The following is a 22,954-nucleotide window of genomic DNA, read 5'->3' on the forward strand; positions in this document are numbered from 1 at the left end:
AGCTGACAAGTTAATTATCCGATAATTGTATAGACGATCCACTTTAACAATTAAGAAATGCATTTTAGTAAGGACATGTTGCAACTTAAGTCAAAGGGGTTAAAAGACAGTTTAATTGATGATCTACATGTAGCTGTTCACATGTACTATATAAACCTTCCTTCACATTATACTTATCGGAAGAAGAAATTGAGAACGTATATTTCAATATCCGTAAACGGACAAAATCGGAAACAAGTAATTGTTTTATAAAAACAAACAAAAAAATGATATACGTAAAATATTGTATAATGTCATTACCAGACAACCTTGACAGTCAAATTGAGGAGTTGTATAAATCATAGTTAGTACATATATATGACGACCTGAGTTAATGAATAGTCATTCTGTGACGAGACTTCTCACAAGCAAACAGCACCAGGGAATGTGTTGATTTAACTTTTGTTAAGAAATTACAGCAATAAGTTAAAAATGGCCGATTCCGATAAGCAACTGCAAGCAAGTATGAAGACGGAATTTGAGGGCAAAATAGATGCGAAGCTCAAGGAAGTAGAAGCTATTAAAGAAAACATAGAAAAGGCTGTTAAGTACAAAGAAACCTACGATAAGCGAATGGGTGAAAACAAAACTGAAGTCGCAGAGAGGGCGAAAGTTCTTTTATCCAGCATCAATGATACCGTAAGTGAACTTAATTCTGATATTGAAAAGAAAAGAGAGAACGATTTCCAAGAGTTGGACAAACATTGCGAAGAAATTCAAAACAAGAGTACAAAATGTAAAAAACAACTGGATTATTTCAAACTAGTTTTCGGTTCGCTCCCTGATGATGATGATATTGTTCAACAATTTATCAAAGATTCCACCCCTAAATTGGATGGAATGACATTATCGGTCAATATGGACTTTCCAAAACCATTAAAACTTATTTCTAGTTCATCTATCGACGTAAAGGCATGTTTTGGAAAAATTGAAGAGGACCTGTATTTTTGTCCGACTGGTGAAGAGAGACCAAAATATCGATCGCAATTAGAGGTCGAGCGGCGGTTCAAACCGGAACCGAACAGATCCAGTATTTTTGGTATTCAGATACGACCCGATGGTAAAGCCTGGGTGACAACAATCAATTATCGTATTCTCCTTGTTCTGAGAAATGGGCAAATTTACGACGAATGCATGGTCAAATTTCTACCAGTTTTCACAGCTGTCAATAAGTATGGCAATTTATATTGCTCCAGTGGAACATCATCCATAATCCGTGTTAAGAAAGATTTTGACATGGAAGAGTTTACAAACTTATCGCCTTGGAAAACGTTCGGTCTTCACGTAACAAACGACGAGCATCTGCTGGTATGCCTTGAAGGTCCTCAGAGGAGTAAAGTCGTGAAGTATTCCGAAATGGGAATGCCTGTACAAGAAATCATGCTCGATACGGATAACGAACCAATTTTTAAAGTTCCAAAGTATGTCACTCAAAACGCTAGTGGTCAGATGTGTGTGTCTGACGAGGGACATCTAATTATCGTCGAACCTTCTGGAAAGAAATATGTAAAGTATAAGCCAACCGATGAAACCTGGATCGGAAAGTCTCTAATCGTTGATAAGTTCGACAATTTAATCAGCAGTGAATGTCCATTGAAAATAAGACCCCAGAACATTCACATCATGAACTCAAAGGGGGAAAATGTCAAAACGTTCAAATTAGAAGGCCCGAAAATTTCCGGAGTGAATGCTCTAGCTATTGATTATCAATATGATGACCCTGTCATATGGATTGGAACACCTCTTGGTGACGTCATCATTGCTGAATTTGTTAACAAGGACATTTGATATATCTAATATTCAAATTCTGACTGTGTGTTCTTTAAAAATGTATCTCATGTATATTTTCCTTTTTAATTATATATAGTTAATAAATATATGAATCTGAAAGTAGTGGGAAAAATAAAAGAACAATTATAGCGAACTCCAAGGACATTTCAAACTGGAAAGTCCTTCATCAACATATTTTAAAATGATGCCATTTCTTGATAGGAAGTCAAATATCGTTTCTCCGCGACAAGTGAGATTCCTCTTGTACATTTTGCCATTAGTCTTAAAGTTATTTTCGTTGACAGGCAGGTCTGATTTTTTTTCATTTTGTTCAATTGTGTTATGTTTTTACAACACAAATATTTAAGGAGAACACACACAAGGTTAGCAAAAAACATTATAATAAATACGTTATTAATTACATACGTCCAAAGGACTTTTCTAGATTTAACTTCATCATGAACGCTCAAAGACAAATATGTGAAAACCATACAGTTGGAGAGCTATAAACTTGACAACATTGACCTAAAGAATAGCTTAATCCATCTAAGGTCAGCGTTGCCTGCGGTCATGGATTCTTAGACTTCTTTTAAAAAAAGCATTACACTCCATTTAAATGCCTATAATGTTTGCATTGCCCATGGCCATAACCAGTAGACTTGGCTTCACGGGTTCGCAACACAACTTTTTGGTTAATAGTTATAAAAGGTACCAGAATTATAATTTAGTACGCCAGACGCGCGTTTCGTCTACATTAGACTAATCAGTGACGCTTAAATCAAACTATTTATAAAGCCAAACAAGTACAAAGTTAAAGAGCATTGATGATCAAAATTCCCAAAAGTTGTGCCAAAGACGGCTAAGGTAATATATGCCTGGGATAAGAAAATTTGGTTAACCAACTTTCTGTCATGCATGTGCAATATTCATTTTCTGTTCCTGGACAGATTACATCAAACTGGGATGACGTCATGGTTTCTAACATGCTTCAATCCCAATACGTACTGAAATGTGCCTTTTGTCGCAAGTTCACATTGGTTTGTCAGAAATTCCATTGGTTTGTGATAAATAAGTGCGTTAGTATTCTCAATAAAATCATATCGGAGCCTTTCATAGCAGACTACATATGGGTCTTTTTCGTTGTTGTAGGCCGTACGGTTGTCTAACATGGCTTAGATCCTCTTTATTTGAACTTTGTTTGATAGTTGTCTCATTGTCAATCATACTACATCTCCTTATTTGCAAACTGTGTACTTTTGTCGACTTCGACAGTGGTGTTATCATCATGACCTTTATTGTGTAAAGTTGTTTTATTCTTCAAGAATTTGTGTTAACAGATCTTTTATACTCTGTTGAAAATATTCTGAAAGTGCTAACATCTAGGGGTTAAAAATTCCTATAACCACTTGGTTTAGAACGCAGCTGGATTCAAATGGGCAACTTGGGCTACTATAGAAAGTTTATCTAAAGTATTACTAATTCAAAACTCGTCGTCTTTCGTCCATTTCTTCCTAAATCTGCCATTCAATTAAAAAGCAAAATAAATTTATATTCAGATATGCAAAATTCAATAATTTACAATGAAACCTTCGACTTTTTGGAGATGGTTTCTATTAGCCTATTTTACCCTTTTTCAATTCGTAATTGTGTGCGCTTTCTATACATATTTATATATTTAGAAGTAATTTAATTATTAACATTTCAAAGAGATTTTATAATTTGTTTCCATTTTCGTTAAAGATCAACGAGGTTTAGTTGAATGCAAAATATTACTATCTTCATATCTTACGTCTTTGGCACAGCATTTTATTGTCGGAACGTATAATACGATGTACAAATACAAATTCAATCCACACGCATGCACATATATAATTATTTCTTTACATCTGACATTTTACCCATGTTTAGTCAAAGTTCTTTTTCATTTGAAATATAATGTTTAGTCAAAGTTCTTTTTCATTTGAAATATAATGTTTTGAACAGTCAATAGCTTTGCCATTCAGCATCAACGGTTGTATACTCATTTCTATTTGATATTCTTTAAGTAGATTTTGAAATTCCACTTGGCTTTTCTCATAAAATCTTCGCAACAACGTCTTTGTACTGTTCAACATTGGCAACACTTTTGAATTAAAAATTGGCTCGTGAATTTTCTTTCTACATGACATTTTAGTAATGGTGGATTCGTCTACAGTGTCTGGAAAAAAAATTGATTAAGATAGACTGCACGTATAACTTCTCAATGCAGGTCAAATGATTGAACCAATGAATCGAAAAATGTAAACAGAACAAATATCAAAAGTCTGTTAACTTTAAAAGACGCCCGCTGCTTTTGTTTAGTGTTAGGTGGGGTTTTATTCTGATACTAGCATTCGGAATCCTTTAGTTTTATCTATGTAGTGTCAACAATAAATTTGCCTGCTTACCCCTACTTTCTACAATTTAATTGCATTAAGTAAACAAGCCATAATCCCAAGTAGAAGAGTTAACAGAAGACTTAATATAAAAATGTGCGATACGTACTGTAGAAAAAGTGTGCGATACACTTTTTCTACAGTATGTATCGCACTCTTAATGTACATATCGCACACTTTTTTTTAATCGCTCTTTGTTGATACTATATAATCTTAAAATGTATTTTTAATGAACAGCAAAATAGTCTTTATGTGTGTATCAGCTGTCCTTTTCTTTTTTAAACACCTTTCGGTATCCTCTGGTTTTGTCAAATTATGACACACCAATTTGTAGACACGAATTGCATTGGCTGATGGAATATTTCCAGAACAGAAATTAGACCGGCGTGTTGTCAGATCTTTGCAATAAACGTGGAATCTGAATCTAATCTTGATATTTTGATAGCAGAAACACTTTCTAGATGTTAATAAAATAAAAGTTGTAACAACCCTTTAAAGTTATACAATACGTAAGGAGGAGTGGCATATGTTAATTGAGATTACTGTTATTGTATGAATACTTGAAGGTGTTAAGTTCCTAACATAAATACATACCAACATCTAAAAAATCAAACACTTTTGCCATTACCCCACCGGTATCTTTGATGTAGTCTTCAAACTTTATTATGAGAAACCGTTCCTTTTTAAATACTTTTAACCAGTCTTTAAGAAATTCGTTATACAACCCCGCTACTAATGGAAGCTGTAGAATATGTAAATATATAAATGATATAAATGTTACCAAAAAAAATGTAAACACAAATTTAGAAAAACTACATGCACGATTTGTTTATAATACTTGTAACCAAAATTTAAAGAAAATCGTCTTCATATATATACATATATCATTTTCTCAGTTTTTTTGGTATGAAGGTTAACTTGTTTTACCTATTGATATGGTATTTAAGAAATTTCGGTTGATTTGTTATTTTTTTTAGTATCATTGTTAGTGGATTTGTGTAGTGTTTTGTTTTTTTGACTTGTGCATTTTGTACAATCTGTTTATTTTTATACTGTGTCTCTTTCGTACTTTTTCTTATAAAACTTTTTATAAATTTTGCTCCTCTATGTTTTCCTTAAAAAAAACGTGTATTTAGTAAATGCTAGAAGAGAATTGTTCTTAAAAAAAATCAGAGTGTGGAATTTTCTGGATTGAAGGCTTTATATTGGTGATCTATGGCTATTTTTTGCTTTTCAGTCGGACTCTTGTCTCTGTGACTTATTTCCATTCTTAGTTTTATTATTAATTTATGAAATGTTACCCTCTTGTTATAATATATTCGCATTCCATGTAAACAACCACGTGTTCCGTATTCTCTGACGCATGTTGTGTATAAATCTATCGATGATTTGACGTATTCATCGAATGTCTCTGGGTCTACCTTCTGTTCACTTACTCTTCGTACATACAAGTCATCCGGAATGTTTCTATCCGGTTCCAGTTCCCGGATAATAAATCTTTTGTCATGGATATATTGACTGTATAATCTATTTCAATATACAATGAACATATTAAAATGTTGTATCCTGAGATTTACAATCGACTCTTGAAAATGAAGTTGTACAAATCTAAATCGTTGTCTTTTTTGCAAAGAAATCGTCATAGTTTAAATGCGGATCGACACGAGAGCCCTAAAGTGAAATGTTTTGCAAAATGAAATATTCAGATAACTGCTTGCCCAACATTTAGGTGGGATAACAGGATAATTTGTTTGGTGTACAATTAAAATAGAGCAAAAAATTACTTGTATACCTGTTATTTGTACAGTTGTAACAGTTGGTCGATTGTAGGATAAAACATATGGAAGTGTGTATAATATATATGAATTAAAACCCATTATTCTAATTTTAACCAGCTTGACTCAAACTCTAAACTTAAAACTATTCTAGATCCCAATAAAGATATTTTGTCTAGTGTTGTAGACTATATAAAGCAATCTATGGAATTGCGAAAATAAGGTCCACATTGGTCAATTATTATGTATATATATATACATATAGATATATGTTATTAATATCAACTTCACTTTTTTTAAACATTTATCATGTATTATGTTTCTTGTCACTTGTGTATACAATGTACTTTGTTTGCATATTAACCCGTCAGGGTTTCATGTTTTTTGCAATAAAGTTTCTATATGCAAAATCAGATAAGTGGTAGTTAGGGATTTGGATGTATTAAAGCATCTCGTGTTCCACTTTCCACAATAATATGTCATCGAATGATATTTCAAATCAACATATACAAATGTAGATATATTAGTACTTGATTCATTAAAATTATATTAACCATTTGAGATATTAGTTATCAAAGGTACAAGGATTATAATTTGATACGCCAGACGCGCGTTTCGTCTACATAAGACTCATTAGCGACGCACAGATAAAAAAAAAAGAGTTATAAAGATAACACAAGGCATACATCACTGATCGATCATGATTCATTTGATGAAAGTATGGCAATCTAAGTTGATTTGTTAAATTTCTGAATAAATAAAGGCAACACACCGCTGTTCAAAACTCATAAATCCATGAACAGGGGTAATCATACTACTGTTAGTAGACATAGGAAGATGTGGTATGCGTGCCAATGAGACAACTCTCCTTCCAAATAACAATTTATAAAAGTAAACCATGATAGGTCACGGTACAGCCTTCAACACGGACCCTTGGCTCACACCGAACAGCAAGCTATAAAGGGACCCAAAAATTAGTAATGTAAAACCATTCAAACGGGAATACCAACAGTCTAATCCATTTATTAAATAACATACCTTTCTACTGGATCCCTGATCATGAGAATGATTTTGATATTTGGGCACTAATTTGGCCTTCATTTAATAACCTACCTTTCTACTGGATCCCTGATCATAAGGATGATTTTGATATTTGGGTTGATATGTTTTATTAAGTCTGGTGTGGTATATGTAGGTACAGTTGACTTTGGATTGTTCTGTGGTATTTTTCGCCAGTCAAAAGCTTGCCAATAATCCATGGCATCGGCATGACCTGAAATGAATATGATGTTTGAATAACGTTTGAGTCTCATGCACTGTTTTTGGTTTTAGACATATCATCAAAATTGGCTGATGGAAAAAAGTGACTGCTTTCTTGATCGGCTGCTAAAAATGACTGCCAGCTTGAGTCTGGTTGTTTTAGTGAATAATTCCTTAATCTTACACCTATCAGGAAAAAAACAATTAGGTATAAGGAATAAATGTAAGGCAGTTGTAGTACATTGCAGTACTTTTTTCCTTGTAAATAAGTTGGTATATCTCGTGTAATAGATGCGTTCATGTGTGAACTTATTTATCAGTTGTTGTAGTTTGGTAGCTAGTTTTGATATAGATTATAGACTTGGTTTTCCTGTTTAAATTGTGTTGGGGACCTTTATAACTTGATGTTCGATGTGACCCAAGACATGATGAAGACCATAGTTTAACCTACAATGCTTTACTTTTTACACATTTTGACATGGATGGAGAGTTGTTTACTTTAAACATATTTTATTTCAGAAAATCATGTACATGACATACACATATAAATACAGTGATAACATATCACAACAGCATTCGGAAACAAGGTTTCCCTTATATTAATCCGTCTCCCTGTAGAAAAAAGATTTAAAAAAAGAGTTGTTTCATTGGGACTCATACCACATCTTCTTACTTCTAAATAAGAATAAGTTTGTTCATGTGATATAATATATAATATTTCTTGTGTCAAATTTTAAAATGCTGCTACTTGTAAAAGATCTTGCATGAAATATCACTTAGGGAATAATACTTTTATTGTGTCCATTCGTCTCAACTCGGTCGATTCCGATTGAAGGAGAGTAGCGGATTTTACCGAGGATTGCCGAAGGTTATTGTGTCTGCAAATTATGTATTCATTAAATTCGTTTTTGTGTCTCACTACGATCCGTGTGCCTGACAATAGAAATGGGTTGGTTTATTACAGTTTGCTTAATGTCCAGTGTCAAATAGTTGTAATAAGATTTTGTATATCACTTCTACTATGTAACTATTATTTAAATTAAAGTTGTTAGGTTGACTTAATGTGTGTATCTAAAACTCTTTCTTTAAGTTTTTTTGAATTTTACAGCTTTTTCATCTTTTGTATAAACTGAACATTTAAAGCTGTAAAATTTTGCTGTAAAAAGAAAAATCACAAAAATACAGATCTCCGAGGAAAATTTGAAACGGAAAACCCCTAAACAAATGGCAAAATCAAAGGATAATACATATCAAACGAATGGACAACAACTGACATATTCCTGACTTGGAACAGGGATTTTAAAATGTAGAAAATATTGGATTGAACCTGGTTTCATAGAGCTAAACCTCTCACTTTTATGACAGTCGAATCAAATGTCGTTATTTTTACAACGATGCGTGAACAAAAAAGGCATAATTTTAACTAAACTATGCTTTTATTGTGTACATCACAATGTTAAATACCTGTTATGAGATCGTATTTATTTTCTTCTTTACTTCTTCTCTGTATTCCTTCAAAGAAGTTGCTAAAATCTGACAGAGTATAAAAATCACCATAGTTGATAAGTTGCATGTCGAAGAAACCTAAATAAATTGAAAAAATGAACTTTTAAAACTTAAAAGTTTTATTTAAAAAATCAAGTGTTATTCTTAAACGCATAACGAAAAGACCATGTAATTTCAAAGAAGGGTTATGTTTTTTTTCCTGAATAAAATATTCTGAACCCCAAATAGATGAAAAAAGTATATTTTTGAAGCAGATGACAAAAATATTCCCAATCCAGATTTTTTCCATACTTTATAGTTTTAAATTTTGAAAAAGAAGAAAATTTGATTGACAGCATTAAAATCTTTTCTGGCTCCATCATACAAAAACCATACCCTCCCATCTTTTGAAGTTAAATGGTTACTCATGTAAAATAAGGAGTTTGATATTGTTGCCAATATCTTTTTTAATAGCTTTTGAGAACTTTAACTTGTCAATGATAAAGTATGAAAAATCAAAATTTCAATGGCTAATATCTCAAAAACAAGCACAATGATCTATTTATTTATTTTTTTGCTTTTTTTGTTCTTTTATTTAAATCCAAAACAACATATACAAGTGTTAAGAAAAGCTTGCTATTTTGAAACTGACTTATCGAGGTCCTCATAGAATTTCCCCAAATAAAAAAAGCATCTCTCAAACGGCCCGAGTCGAAACAGTTGTTAATAAATTCGTTAAGTGGTTGTCCTAGGCATGCATGTAATATTTTCCGCTGTACATTGATCAAACAACACTCAATCGAAACATTAGCTCATTGTTGAAGTCCGTACGGTGACCTATAATTGTTGACCTTCCTAGTTACTTGTTGTGTGGAGAGTTGTCACATTGTCGATCAAACCACTGCTTCTTGTAGACTGACCATACATGTAGTTGTAAAATTGGCAAAATCGTCATAATACTTTTATTAGACTAACTTAGACCATAGCATTTCCATGACCAGAAGTCAGCTTCACGTGTTTCCCACAACTTTAGGGTGCATAAACATTCGATTATATTAGACTTACTTAGACCATATCGTTTCCAAGACCAGAAGTCAGTTTCCCTTGAGTGCGGTCCTGTATTACCCACAATTTTAGGGTGCATTAACATTCGATTATACAGATCCGCTACACCAGACCTACACACGCCTACAATATGAAAGTATGGCAAGCAGCGCATTCTGTCTTTCTCATTCCAACAGGGATTCTTCATATTTTCTAAAAACTTAGGCCTTTTCTGTAAGTATAAAATGATGTGTTTTAAGTTAGTTTACAGTGTAATCAGAAAACAACAAGTTTTAGATGAAAAATGGTTTTAAGCAAATAAATAGTCATCATAAATAAAAATGAGGGTACTTTTTATATGGCCTTCAAAATACCGTTTCGATCCCTAACATCACTGAAGAGACATTTATTGTCGAAATCCGGATCTGGTGTACTAAAAAATATTGACACCGTATGTTTGTGGCATATCATCGTGGCCACAAGTTAAAAACAAAATTCTGTTTAGTATTTAATTTATATTAAGATCCATTTTGTTACATCTTGTGATCAATTTTATTTGGCAATCGCCAATGGCAGTCAGCAGGGTTAAAGAACATCAGTTGTTCGACCTGTTAGTCAAATGCGTTTTGTTTAAATATACTTTTTCACTTTTTTGTTCTTTTGGAAAATGTTGTATGTGCTGTTTTAGGCCCTTCTACAGTGAAATTTGTCTTGCATGCACACGTATAAAAATTGCGGTTTTTATCCAACGCAATCATAGGTTTGAACGTAGTTTTCAATTTAGACTCGTATCAATTTAAACCAAAAAGAGGTGAAAAATACTGAGGGGATATTCAAAACTAATAAGTCGAAGAAAAATTTACATTGTCATGGTATAAAAAATACACAATGACGAACTAGTCAGAAAACACTAGTACCTAGAAATGTTGTACATTGTCATTTCGGGTCCTTTTATAGCTGACTATGCGGTATGATATTTTCTCATTGTTGAAGACCGTGTGTTGACCTTTAGTTTTTGATTTCTTTGTTATTTGGTTTCTTGTGGAGATTTGTCTCATTGGCAATCACACCATATCTACTTTTTTATACTAACATAAAAAAAATAGGAATAAACCCATATACCCCAATAGTGTCAAAGCAGTTCCTGTTGCACACATGGCGCCCGTCACAGATAGAGTTTACATACCATACAAAGGATGTCCTCTGCTAAACGTCCCGGATATGCGTCAGGGTTGTAATTTTCTGGACAACTGAAAGGGTATGAAATATTTTTCATTTGATTGATGTCTACATGGTGTGACTTCTTCTGTTTGTTATATTTTCCTTCCACTATCTCAGCATTTTCAATAACTGGAATTTCGTCTCCATTATTCGAAAACTCGTTGTTTAAGGTCCAGAACAAATTACAGATTGTCAGGTAGGATAGTATACTTATGATTGCTATCTTCTTTTTAATTCTGAAATTAAAAAGGTAAAATATCTTAACAGTTGATTATGTTTGTCTTTTTAAATCAATACTGCTCTCTCCACACAAGGCATCCCCTGTCTGATCGGAAGTGGCTGTGTACTTGTACATCCCGTACAGCCCCGACGACCCCTTTTGGTAAGGGTTTTTCTGCCAGTTGGTCTATCCTTGTAACACAAAGGTCTCGGATCCGAATATCGGGAGAGATAATGTGATTTGCCAATAAATCATGGTCTCCGATTACAAAATGGTGGTCAACAATCAAAACTCACCCCATTTGTAACAGGTTCATCCTAATACCGGTAAACATATTATTGTCATTGTGGTTTTCTATAAATTAGTAATATATTGCTTTTACATTTTATAGATGTGTATGTCTATTTAACAGCTGTTTAACTGATATTTGTCGATTTTACTATTATACATTGAAGAAGACTGTTACAGTTGGCATCTGTGTAGGTTTTAAATTCAAATATGTTCCAGCTGGTCCAAACAAAATTATATCTATAAATTATTGACTTTTGACGATGAATATGGACTTGCTCAGATTATATTGACCGAGGACGAAGTAGGAGTGTCAAAATAATCTAACAGGTAGATATGTATAACGTATTGACTTAGTGAAGGTCCTGAATTTCTATATTACATATAATGTCAATGATTAAGAAAATGACGTTCAATGTTCTTTCTGTGTATTTTTTAATTGTATTTTGCAAGAATTTTAACATGGTATAGAGAAAATCATTTTTTTAAACTTCATTGCTTGTTGCATTGGCATTCAGGCTTATATTCTTTTCGTCTGCATTTAACATAAAGTTCTTGAAATCTCCTGAAAAAGGGAGGGGGCTTAAAAAAATTGTCCTGTCTCCAAGTACCTATGAATTTTGATTCCTTTTCTGAAATTCTCCAAACATAAAATCTTTTACAAAAATTCTCCCTACAACTGTTACAGTGTACATACTTTCAACCAAACTATAAATGCCCGTTATTTCGCGGGTGTGTTATAGTTAATCTAAATTTAGTAACATTTTCATATTGACCTCCAATATACCTACCATTAGAAACATAGCGTCAATATACCTAGAAATTGAAACAAGTCGTCAGATACTTAAAATAACCTTTGAAACACGTGATCGCGTCATATCCAATAAAAAAAAACCAGTTGAATCGTACACCATATGTGATCAATGATGATAAGAAGAATGTGCACTGTCATAGGATTTTTTTTTTCCTTTAAATTTTGGTAAAAGTTATGTATAATTAATTGATCATTCTTTATCTTGTGAACCTCGGGGTAACTATAGTTTAATACCCCCTTACGAAGTTTGAAAACTTGTTTTCTCTTACTTTTTAAGCAGTTAAAATCGGTTGTTAATTAGATGAAAGACAAAAGAAATAATACTTTTCTCAATCCTGGTAGCTTAATTAGAGGATTTCGAAACGAAAATTAACTTCTGTACTTTTGTCATATTTTTGGTTAAATTCTGGTCTTCTGATTTTTCTTTGAACATCTAAATTCACGGTTTAAAGGTGATACTGATTTACGGTTTCTGAGGATTGGAACCTAACCAGAATATTCCACCGATCTCCTACTAATCTCCGATTGATCGATACGCGCAAAATTATTCGAGTTACGAAGAACCTGGGTGACATTATTTCATTTACATAAACCGGTATTTCAATTTTGTCCATGCATATTTTCTCTAGTAAAATCAAAAACGCTTGATAAAAAGATTATGTAATATGAAAGTTACTTAGAATAGACATCAGACATTGTTGAAGGCCGTACTTTAACCTATAATGGTTTACTTTTTAAATTGTTACTTGGATGGAGAGCTGTCTCATTGGCACTCACACCATATCTTCCTATATCTATATAAGACATTACTCCAGATAACTAGTGTAACATAGTTAATCTAAACATGGTTGTTGTTTTGTCATTCGAAGTCGGCCCACTTATACAACGAGAAGGCGAGGCCCATTTAATTTGAAATGAGAAACAACCTGAGATATCCTTGACACTCTAATTTTGGGTGTGAATGTACCTTATCCATAAAAATCAAGAAAATTAATTCGGACCCACGAAAATGTATATAGTGTCCTTTTCACTGACCGTATACGTACAGATGAGTGTCCTGGTCATACAAAGTAACCGGAAGTATTATATATATAAATCAGTTTGGTAAATCAAAGCTGATGTTTATCAGTCCTTTTATATTTACGCGTTCCGTTTGGTTGACATAATGACATGTAAGTCAAATGTAGACCATATACTTATACCTTATCTGCAATGATACTTCAATCGGAACTCACGATTTACTATGCTTCCACTATCAAACAAATGTGTAGTCAAACATGCTGAGAACATGGCCTAGTCTGGCGCTCATTGTTTTGACAATATCGGACATATTTGGAACATGTTTTGGTACGTATATACCTTAAAAGACAATTGTTTGTTTTTTTAAATGTAGAATGCTAACAATATTACTTTTTTTAAGGATTATTTGGAAATCATTGTAAATGAATGTTTCTGTAATGCGTCCTTAACCTGTTTGATGTGTTAAGGCTAAAAGCATCGAACAGGTTAAGGACGCATCACAGATAAAAGATTATGCAATGCAATGAAGTGTCAAATCACTTCCATAATAATGAATCGTGACAGATAAATACATATATTTGTCTACTTACATATAAGAAGATGTGATATGAGTGCCAGTGAGACAACTCTCAATCCAAATCACAATTTGTAAACCTAAACCATTTTAGATCAAAGTATGAACACGGGGCATTGGCTCGCATCGAACAGCAAGCTAGAAAGGGCCCCAAAAAATGACTAGAGTATAACTATTCAAAAACCAATGGTCTAATCTATATAAAAACGAGAACCGAGAAACACTTCTGAACCACATCAACAAACGACAACTACTGAACATCAGGTTCCTGACTTAGGACAGGTATAAACAAATGCAGCGGGTTTTAACATTTTTATAGGTACCAACCTTCACCCTAACCTGAAACAATATTGTAACATCACAACATAGAAAGACACACTATAAATTTTCAATTGGAATAGCTTAACTCAACCAAAAGACATATTGACACAAACACATGAATATGAACTGAACGACTAAATTTACGAATGGACACCAATTAATTTGAATATGGTTTAGAACCTTTTTCAGTTTGCGTCTCTGAATAATCGATGTATCAAATTCCATGACAAAACCTGCTAGTATGGAACCATATACAATGAAAATGAGTATGAAATATGTATCAAATGTACTTATTCAAACTAAAAGAAAATGTTAAGATTTTTATAGCCAATGTTTATTGTATTGCTACCAACCCTATAATTTTGGATTATAAACCAATACAATATATTATATCTTATATTACATTGTTTTTAAGGTATTCCATTTGGTAGGTTCTATTTACCTATAAGAGACGAAGGCGGTAATGGGTTGATTGACACTTACACGATAGAACGTGTTGAAAACGCCTATGAGCTACTAGGTCTGTTCAGTAAGAGGCTGTTTTTGGCGACAGAGCTCATACGTTTATCTGAGGAAATAGACAATGGGGGTAATTATTATTATGCTTTACGTTAAAATGTCAGATTTTAATTGGTTTATACAAATAAAGCCGTTAGTTTTCTCGTTTGAATTGTTTTACATTGTCATATCGGGGCATTTTATAGCTGACTATGCGGTATGGGTTTTGCTCATTATTGAAGGCCGTACGGTGACCTATAGTTGTTATTTCTTTGTCGTTTTGGTCTCTTGTGAATAGTTGTCTCATTGGCAATCATATCACATCTTCTTCTTTTTTAAATTATACGAGGAAGAAAATTTACTATATTTCATGGCTAGGTGTTCGATGTTTGATATTAAAATCATAGAAACTATACGTTTACATGTTATTCGCCAGCTGTGCGTTTCACCTACAATAAAATATGTGATAGAGTGGAATTTGATATAGATATATTTGTAATTGTAACATAAATTGGATTTTTTCCTTTGATGTTTTTATGAAATAATTTGATTAAAAGGAGTTGTTAGGGAAAACCATGGTATATTATATGCAAATTAATGTTGTACCATACTTTGCTAATTAAATATGCAACTCAACTAGAATCCAAAGGAAAAAAGGTGGAGCTTCAGCCATGGTATAACATATTCATGTACATGTTATTCCATGGCTTAAACTCCACCTTTTTTTTTTAAAGGTATCCGCCTCTTAAATATTTAGGAAACTGTAAAACGTACTAAAAGGTCAAGATCTTCATTTGTTTCCTTTTATAACAAAAAGCAATAAATTATATGTACAAAATGTTAAGAAACCTTTTTCGAACTATTTAGGATTGTTACGAATTACCCTAATTTTGGAAACAATTACTAAATATGTCTTCTTTTAGTTGTGAAAAAATGAAATGTGAAACTATGATTTCCTTTGCGCAAATCAAATTAAATTTCGATTTAAATGGTGGTGGTGGTGGGGGGGGGGGGGGGGGGGGGGGGTACTATTGAAAAAGGAATAAAATTAGGCTACAAATGTCTGTGAATATGATTTTTTTTTGCGCGATCAATTAGGGAACGTACACTATCTACGCTCCCGGGATCCGCTACTGTTTAGATGTACAGTGTTTTATCATTTAAATTGTGTTTTGATAAATAATCTAAAAATCGAATTAATAAAATAACGAAAGAAAAGCAGTTTGTACGAAAACTATAAATGTATAAATATGCATTTTTCAATGAGATGAAAATTCTGTAAAATATGATTAATTTGTATGATACCTTAAAAAAAACAGAAAAAAACAAACAATTCTTACCGTCATTTTAATTTACAATAATTATTTAATCCTTGTTCCTGGAATTCGATATTTTTTTTACCTCAGTCTGATGACATTATGAAATTACCTGCGCAAACAATCATTCACGGGGCGCAAAGCTAAATAAAAATCGGGAAAATCCGACATTTTCTTTCCTTTTTGCAAATTCAGGGGTTCTATTACATGAAATACACAAAAGGATATACACGAGGCGCAAAAGTGACTTGCGCGAGCTTCCATTTCATTGGATAAAACTGTAACGTGATCAATTTCCAATATAAGTTGAAGGTCTCGGTGAAGCTGTCAATCATTTTATTTATATTACAAATTTTATATACCATGTGTCTTACTCATTAACATATTTAAACAAACTCATCCTTCGGATTCGTTTGTTTAAATATGTTAACTCGTAAAAACCATGGTATAGATAGTACTTGTAAACTTAAATTAAGAAAGGACATGGGGAATGTGTCAAAGATACAACAACCCGACCATTTAGCAGACAACAGCCGAAAGCCACAAATGGGTCTTCAATGATTAAAATTATTGGGTATTGCTTACTAGTATACTTCTGCATGCCTATTTCCAATCGGTGTCAAACCTATCAGTGATGCTTAAATAGTCTTACTATTCTGATCCTTGCTTTAATCCAGGCAAAATAAAGTACGAAGCTGAAGAGAAAATAAATTTTTGATAGGTTTTGCATACACCTCCAACACTAGTCTTGCCTAAACATGCATTGCGATAAATTTTGGATGTCTATTAGAAAAACAAAGGATATTGGTTATAAATCCATGACACAAAATTATTACATGCACAACAACAAAAAACACACAAAAGTAAAGGAGCAGCGCTTTTATTCCTGTTCTTCATATCTAAGTCACAGTGAGGCCTTCAACACGGCTCAAAAACATTCACTCCAAGCTGAAGACGGCCCATAACACCGGCTTGCGCGGATATTGTTTGCAATATTGTTAGCCAACCACAGAGCTAAGGTATTACAGTTAGCAAAAACGAATTTACAATTTATGCATTAAATTCCTATTTCGAAAACATCAGAAATTACTCATCTGCAAAGGCATCATGAATAGCGAGAACTTTGGTGAATATGGTCCACAGTAGATTTTTATGAATATATATTCTTCTACGCATAATTTGAACCAATATTCAGATAATAACTCTTTTAGCGACAGCAAATATATATAGTAAGATGTGGTATGACTGCCAATGAGACAACTGTTCATCCAAATCACAATCTACAAAAGCAAACCATTATAGGTCAAAGTGCGGTCTCCAACACGAACAGCAAGCTTTTAAAAACCACAAAATGAATCCTGAAAAACAGTAATGAACTAATTATTTATGGACGTGTACTTTGATATATTATCTCAAATCAAGCTTTGTTTATTTTCTGTACAAAACATGCTGCTGTTATACAATATGAAGAGATATTATTGAAAACGCAACACACGATATGATTTCATTTTACATTTCAGTAGAGGCAACACTTCGATTGTCGACTTTTGATGACGATGATGACGACAAAGTTGACGAAGACGACGATGGAACATATAAAGCACTAGATGATTACCATCGTCATACGTCAAAACAGTTTATGGCTCATTTAAGATGTAAGTTCTTAAAATACTAATTACATGTACTTCATTCATATAATTGGAAGTTTCAGGATTTTTGTGATTTCAAAAACTACTCATAAAGTGTGTTCTCCATATGTATTTGGCATTCATCGAGTTAGGTTTTTTGTTTGTGTTAAGTGATACATCAACTTCTAGAGCATTCATTTTATGTTCAGAATTCAAGTCTGCTCATTTGTTAATGATAAAACATTTGATAAACAGCAATATTTCATAAAAAGACTTGTTTTACATACTAGTATCGTGTTCTTATAGCGGCATGTTCTTTCCAGAGCTATATAAAATACTTTTTAGTAAAAAAAATGTGATGTGATTGCCAATAAAACAATTTTTTCAGAAGAGACCAAATAACACAAAAGTTTACAACTATACACAAATGTAGTTCAACGTACGACCTTCAATAATGGGCAAAATCATACCGCAGAGTCAGCTATAAAAGTCCCCGGAAAAAAATAAAGTAAGAGAGCCACCAAAGCTTCCAAGTAATCTATAACCATGATCAATTGACACTAGCGGCATTAAAACACTGAACACTAGACTGACTATTGGTGGCATCCAAATACGTTACAATTATATTATAGTAGTAGTGTACAGAAGATTGCTGATGTTTGTATATGTTCCATTTTATAAATACATTTTATTCTGGTATCACCTAAGTTGAAGAAAGGAATACAGAAAAAAAACATAAAACTTTATATTACATTGTGTTGTACATTTGATAAGATGTTTCATTGCCAATTACATGCACCACATCTTCTTTTTATATTGGTGTATATATTTATTTTTTTTTGGCTCTCTGGAGCAATAAGTAGATTTTGGTTGTATATAGATATCATAACGAAAGTCTACACAATAGGCAACATTTTTAATTATCAGAGAAGTCTATGATAAAATAGTACATTGAAAGTTTTTGAATCTGATATGTAAATAATCCAATTTGAGCAATTTACTAAATACCTTTAGTTTTATTTGACAGATTTCCTAAGAAAATCAAGTAAACATGGTATAAGTTTCAATGATACAGCTGACTTATTATCACGTGAGTATATCTATATTTTTGGTTGAGGTCAAATATAGGTTATTCTATCAACGATAATGGTAAATGTCTGGTGAATGTTCAGCAGCAAACTAAAATGTATATTCTGGCGAGAACATGATAATAAAGTTTGAAAATTAACCTTGCTTTGTACCAGACTTACACACTAAGCCAGATTTTAATTATGCTTATTTCACAAAGGAATAGTCCGCAGTAAGACGCATCGCCTTACCTTGACACATTCGTCCGACTATGAGCCGACAAGTCTCTTCACGTACATCTTAATGTCGCCTGCTTAGCAGAAACAAGCTAATACCAATTTGTAAGTGGTTTTTTTTTAACCTACGACCTCCTGCACTCGAGACAAACACGCTACCACGAGCTAACCAAGGCGGTAGGTTGTTCTATCGGTTAATATGTAGTATATTCTATAGTCGTTTCATGTTTCAAAAATGGTTTAAGGGAACCCGGTTATGTTTGAAAGAGTGTTCTCTGATATGTTTTCTATTATGAATTTAATTTCGTGTATGTTCTATGAGAAAAGCGTTTAGAGTTGAAGAAGTACTTTTTTGTTTCAATAATGAACAACGACGAAAGTTTCTGTTTTGAATTTAACTCTTGGAATTTTCAGTATTACAATTAAAATGTCCGGAAATATTGGGGAAAATCCTCAAACAATTCTCTCTACTTGTAAATATCCACGGGAAGATCACTATCAACGTATTTTAACGATGTATATAGATATAGGAAGATGTGGTGTGAGTGCCAATGAGACAACTATCCATCCAAATAACAATTTAAAAAAGTAAACCATTATAGGTCAATGTACGGCCTTCAACACGGAGCCTTTGCTCACACCAAACAACAAGCTATAAAGGGCCCCAAAATTACATTATACTTTATTTTTACACACATATATGTTTATTTTAGACATATTTGCGTCACCATGGTCAGTTGACGATCACGGTATGCCATTATGCTTAAGTGATTGCATAATAAGAGCCAAAAATCCGCAAACCTCTCCGCCTCCACCCTATACCACGGTTCATCCAATAGTTCAAATGATAGGACATCCTCCACGAGAAGATCACCACAACCACCCAGATCACATGCAACAAGTGGAAATATTCTTTTATTGCAGTAATGCGTGTAAAAATGCTTTACTGGGTCATGGAATGGACGCTTTTGGTAAGCTTATAAGGTGGTACCTAACACTACAGGGAGATAACTCTGTAAAGTCACCTAAACGTTTTGTGTTGTAAAGGGAATATAAAGCTTTTCAGTGATCAAAATTGATGTTTGTCAAACTGCTATATAACCAGTGTAATTTTTTCTGGTAAAATGGTTGGTTCAAAAATTTTGAAATTTTTATATCTTTGTTAAAGGGTCAAAGTAAATACTTTTGTCAAAATTTTATGAAAATTAAACGAGCCAAATAAATTTTAGTGAAAGTTTTGGGTACCACCTATTCATCAGAATTTATAAATTTGTTTTCTTTGTCACTTGAATGTACAACAGATAGTTACTGCTTTAATTTAGTTCCTGCGGTATCACACTAAAACTGTCATCTGCTTGGAATATTGCCAAGTTGCGACTATTTTAAACAATAAGATGATTTGATTGGTTGATTGATGACTGCCATCTTTATTCAGCAGATATGAACAGAATTTATAACAGTTGCAAATTTGAAAATGTCACATAATATAACTTGCTTAGCAGAGGACTGATACAAATGCTACAACTATATCCAGTATAAAGATGGGAGATTTTCATCGTCCTTTTTCATGTTGAGATAAAATGAGAGAAGAACGGATTCGATCCGATTTTCTAAAATCTCCTCTTTTATGGATGATGTATGTGTACATGCTCGATTCTCAAATTTGCTGCGAATTTCAAGTTCATTATTTTGATCATTCATGTTTGCATAAACAATTAATGTTGTTTGGTGCTTTATCTGCTGAATCAACAATTTATTTTTCAGGAAGAGAGATAAAGCTTCAACTTTCTCGTTCTTCTTGAATAGGTTAAAACCAGTATGCTCGTTGTATTTAAACGTTTTCAGTAATTAGCGCTGCTATTCATTATATCCATTCAAAACTGAGAATTTACTTGCGACACCAGATAGGAAACCAAATCAGAAGCAAAAAACTGCTTGAACTCTATAAACAGACATGAGAAAATTCTTTTAACGTTTATTATTTTATAATTTCAGGAAAATAGTAAAGACATGGGAGAATGGAAAAACATATTGTATATAAAAATAATAAATGCTGGCATTTTTGTGGTATTTTTTTATGTGCTTTACACATACACTCATTTTTTCAGGGACGCTCAAATCTAAAAGACTAAAGCAAAATGAAAGCCAAGTATGTGTGTTACTGTAAGTCTAAGTGACATATATAATCATTTTGCAAATAAAGTTTACAACTGAACATCGTGCGACTTTCAACAATGAACAAACCGGAATTCACCCCATATCACGAAGCAAGATATAAAACGTCTCGAAATGACAAATTCAAACGAGAAAACTAACGACCTATGACTTGTGTACAAAGCAAATAACAAGAAACAAATAGTTTTGGAGTTCCAGATGATAACCATTGAACTATATGCTCATGATTTCGGACAATAACATAAAAATGTGGCGTGACTAACAGGTAAGCTGGGCCTATCTCTCCCGAACCTTAAGCTTGGACAGCGATGGAACAGCACAGCATAACACAAATACTATCAACACAAAAAAAACGTCATAGACAGCAGCAAACGACAAACATTCAAGTATAGGCTTCTTACTATGGCCAGACATATATAGAACGTGGCAGGAGAAAACTAGTTTTCTGGTGCCATATTCTCCAACTATAACCAGGGAAAGTGGTGGAATCATTAAAGAATAAACTAAAGCGGATCCAGCCATTTAAAAAAAAAGAAGGGGTTCCTAACCCAGGTCAAAGGGGGTCCAATTATATGTCCCCATTTAAATGCATTAATCGTCCAAAAAAGGAGTGTTGCTACCCCCAGAACCCTCCCCTGGATCCGCCACTGCAATCATTTGAAATGGACTAACTCAAAAGATCGATAAAAAGCACGCAACCAACGCAAACACTCAAGACACAAAGAACAGACCTGAGAGAACTTGCAGTTACTGATAGCTATTTCAAAGCCGATAACTAGTAATAAAAATTCCTATATCTTAGACTGAAATAAAAAAAAATCAGCATACACCCAGCATTCATTGGATTTAGCGAAAAGACGCCATAAACAGAAACACAAGAGTGTGCAATGCAAAAATATAGGTTACGGCAGAATGTAGGACGACTGACCGAGTTTACACACCAACAGTCTCTTTAATAACCTTTCAGTGACACTATATTTATAGCCAATATATTTATTTTCGGAATTTATAACAAAACAGATTACAAAGACACACTGCTTTATCCAGTTGGTTTTATTTTGTTAAGACAATTAAGAGATATGCGTACGAAGTTGCTAGTCTCGTATTCAAAAATGCAATATATTTCATATCTTTACATAGAGAACAAATAGTGTACACCATATTACGTACGTAATACCTCCCCATAACATTTCTGCTGTATATAAAAGATAACATAAAAAGGTAGGAACAGTAGGCATTAGCAAAGTGACATTTCGATGAATAAATAATCATATAATGAGCAGATGAAATAATTTATAAATACTAGAAACTTTAAGTGCTAGATCTGCTTATCCTTCCCGGTCACTGTAGGTGTCAGACTATCAATTAACAATTAGTAATAAAAGTAGCCCTTCTCTGACATAAAATAGTCGCGGCCTTTGATGTCATTGTAACTATGCTTAAACTAACCAATTTTGCAGAAAAGAAACATTTTGGGAAAGAGAAATATTTTGAGCCAAAATTTACTTGAAAAATCAGGATATATGCACTCAATGGTTAACTAATTTAATATTTCAATAAAATTGAAGGCTGGCGTCATGAATATTGCTCAGTCTTTATAACTTTATGATGTAATTTGTGAACTGTTATTTGTCTATATGGCGCTTTTTTTTGCAAAATAATCATTAAAAAATATGCTGCTGAGATCGTTGAAGGACTTCTTTTTAAAATGGAATCAAAGCAAATTCAAGAAAAACCATTAAAAATCCATTAGTAAAGGCACTTTATTGATATTAACTGAATTCTAAT

At 33.0% G+C, this 22,954-nt stretch overlaps 3 protein-coding genes across 3 annotated transcripts; 2 read left to right on the forward strand and 1 right to left on the reverse strand.

Annotated features, from left to right (window-relative positions):
- Positions 1 to 291: 291 nt before the first annotated feature.
- On the forward strand, positions 292 to 1,929 carry LOC134700955 (uncharacterized). Its single transcript, XM_063562099.1, has one exon. It carries the CDS (start codon positions 472 to 474, stop codon positions 1,825 to 1,827), a length of 1,356 nt encoding a protein of 451 aa, XP_063418169.1. The 5' UTR covers positions 292 to 471; the 3' UTR covers positions 1,828 to 1,929.
- Positions 1,930 to 3,750: 1,821 nt separating this feature from the next.
- Positions 3,751 to 11,475, reverse strand: LOC134700989 (carbohydrate sulfotransferase 15-like). The gene is made up of 7 exons (XM_063562133.1): positions 10,974 to 11,475; positions 9,809 to 10,019; positions 8,723 to 8,842; positions 7,112 to 7,271; positions 5,525 to 5,750; positions 4,818 to 4,965; positions 3,751 to 4,006 (listed from the first exon to the last, which is right to left on the reverse strand). The coding sequence occupies exons 1-7, from the start codon at positions 11,061 to 11,063 to the stop codon at positions 3,753 to 3,755; spliced, it is 1,209 nt and encodes a 402-aa protein (XP_063418203.1). The 5' UTR covers positions 11,064 to 11,475; the 3' UTR covers positions 3,751 to 3,752.
- Positions 11,476 to 13,554: 2,079 nt separating this feature from the next.
- On the forward strand, positions 13,555 to 21,049 carry LOC134701005 (uncharacterized). Its single transcript, XM_063562154.1, has 6 exons — positions 13,555 to 13,677; positions 14,661 to 14,834; positions 17,580 to 17,714; positions 18,715 to 18,777; positions 19,705 to 19,962; positions 20,987 to 21,049. Exons 1-6 carry the CDS (start codon positions 13,608 to 13,610, stop codon positions 20,992 to 20,994), a joined length of 708 nt encoding a protein of 235 aa, XP_063418224.1. The 5' UTR covers positions 13,555 to 13,607; the 3' UTR covers positions 20,995 to 21,049.
- The last annotated feature ends 1,905 nt before the right edge of the window (positions 21,050 to 22,954 follow it).

Source organism: Mytilus trossulus, unplaced genomic scaffold, assembly GCF_036588685.1.
Source record: "Mytilus trossulus isolate FHL-02 unplaced genomic scaffold, PNRI_Mtr1.1.1.hap1 h1tg000210l__unscaffolded, whole genome shotgun sequence".
In the NCBI taxonomy this organism is placed as follows: Eukaryota; Metazoa; Mollusca; class Bivalvia; order Mytilida; family Mytilidae; genus Mytilus; species Mytilus trossulus.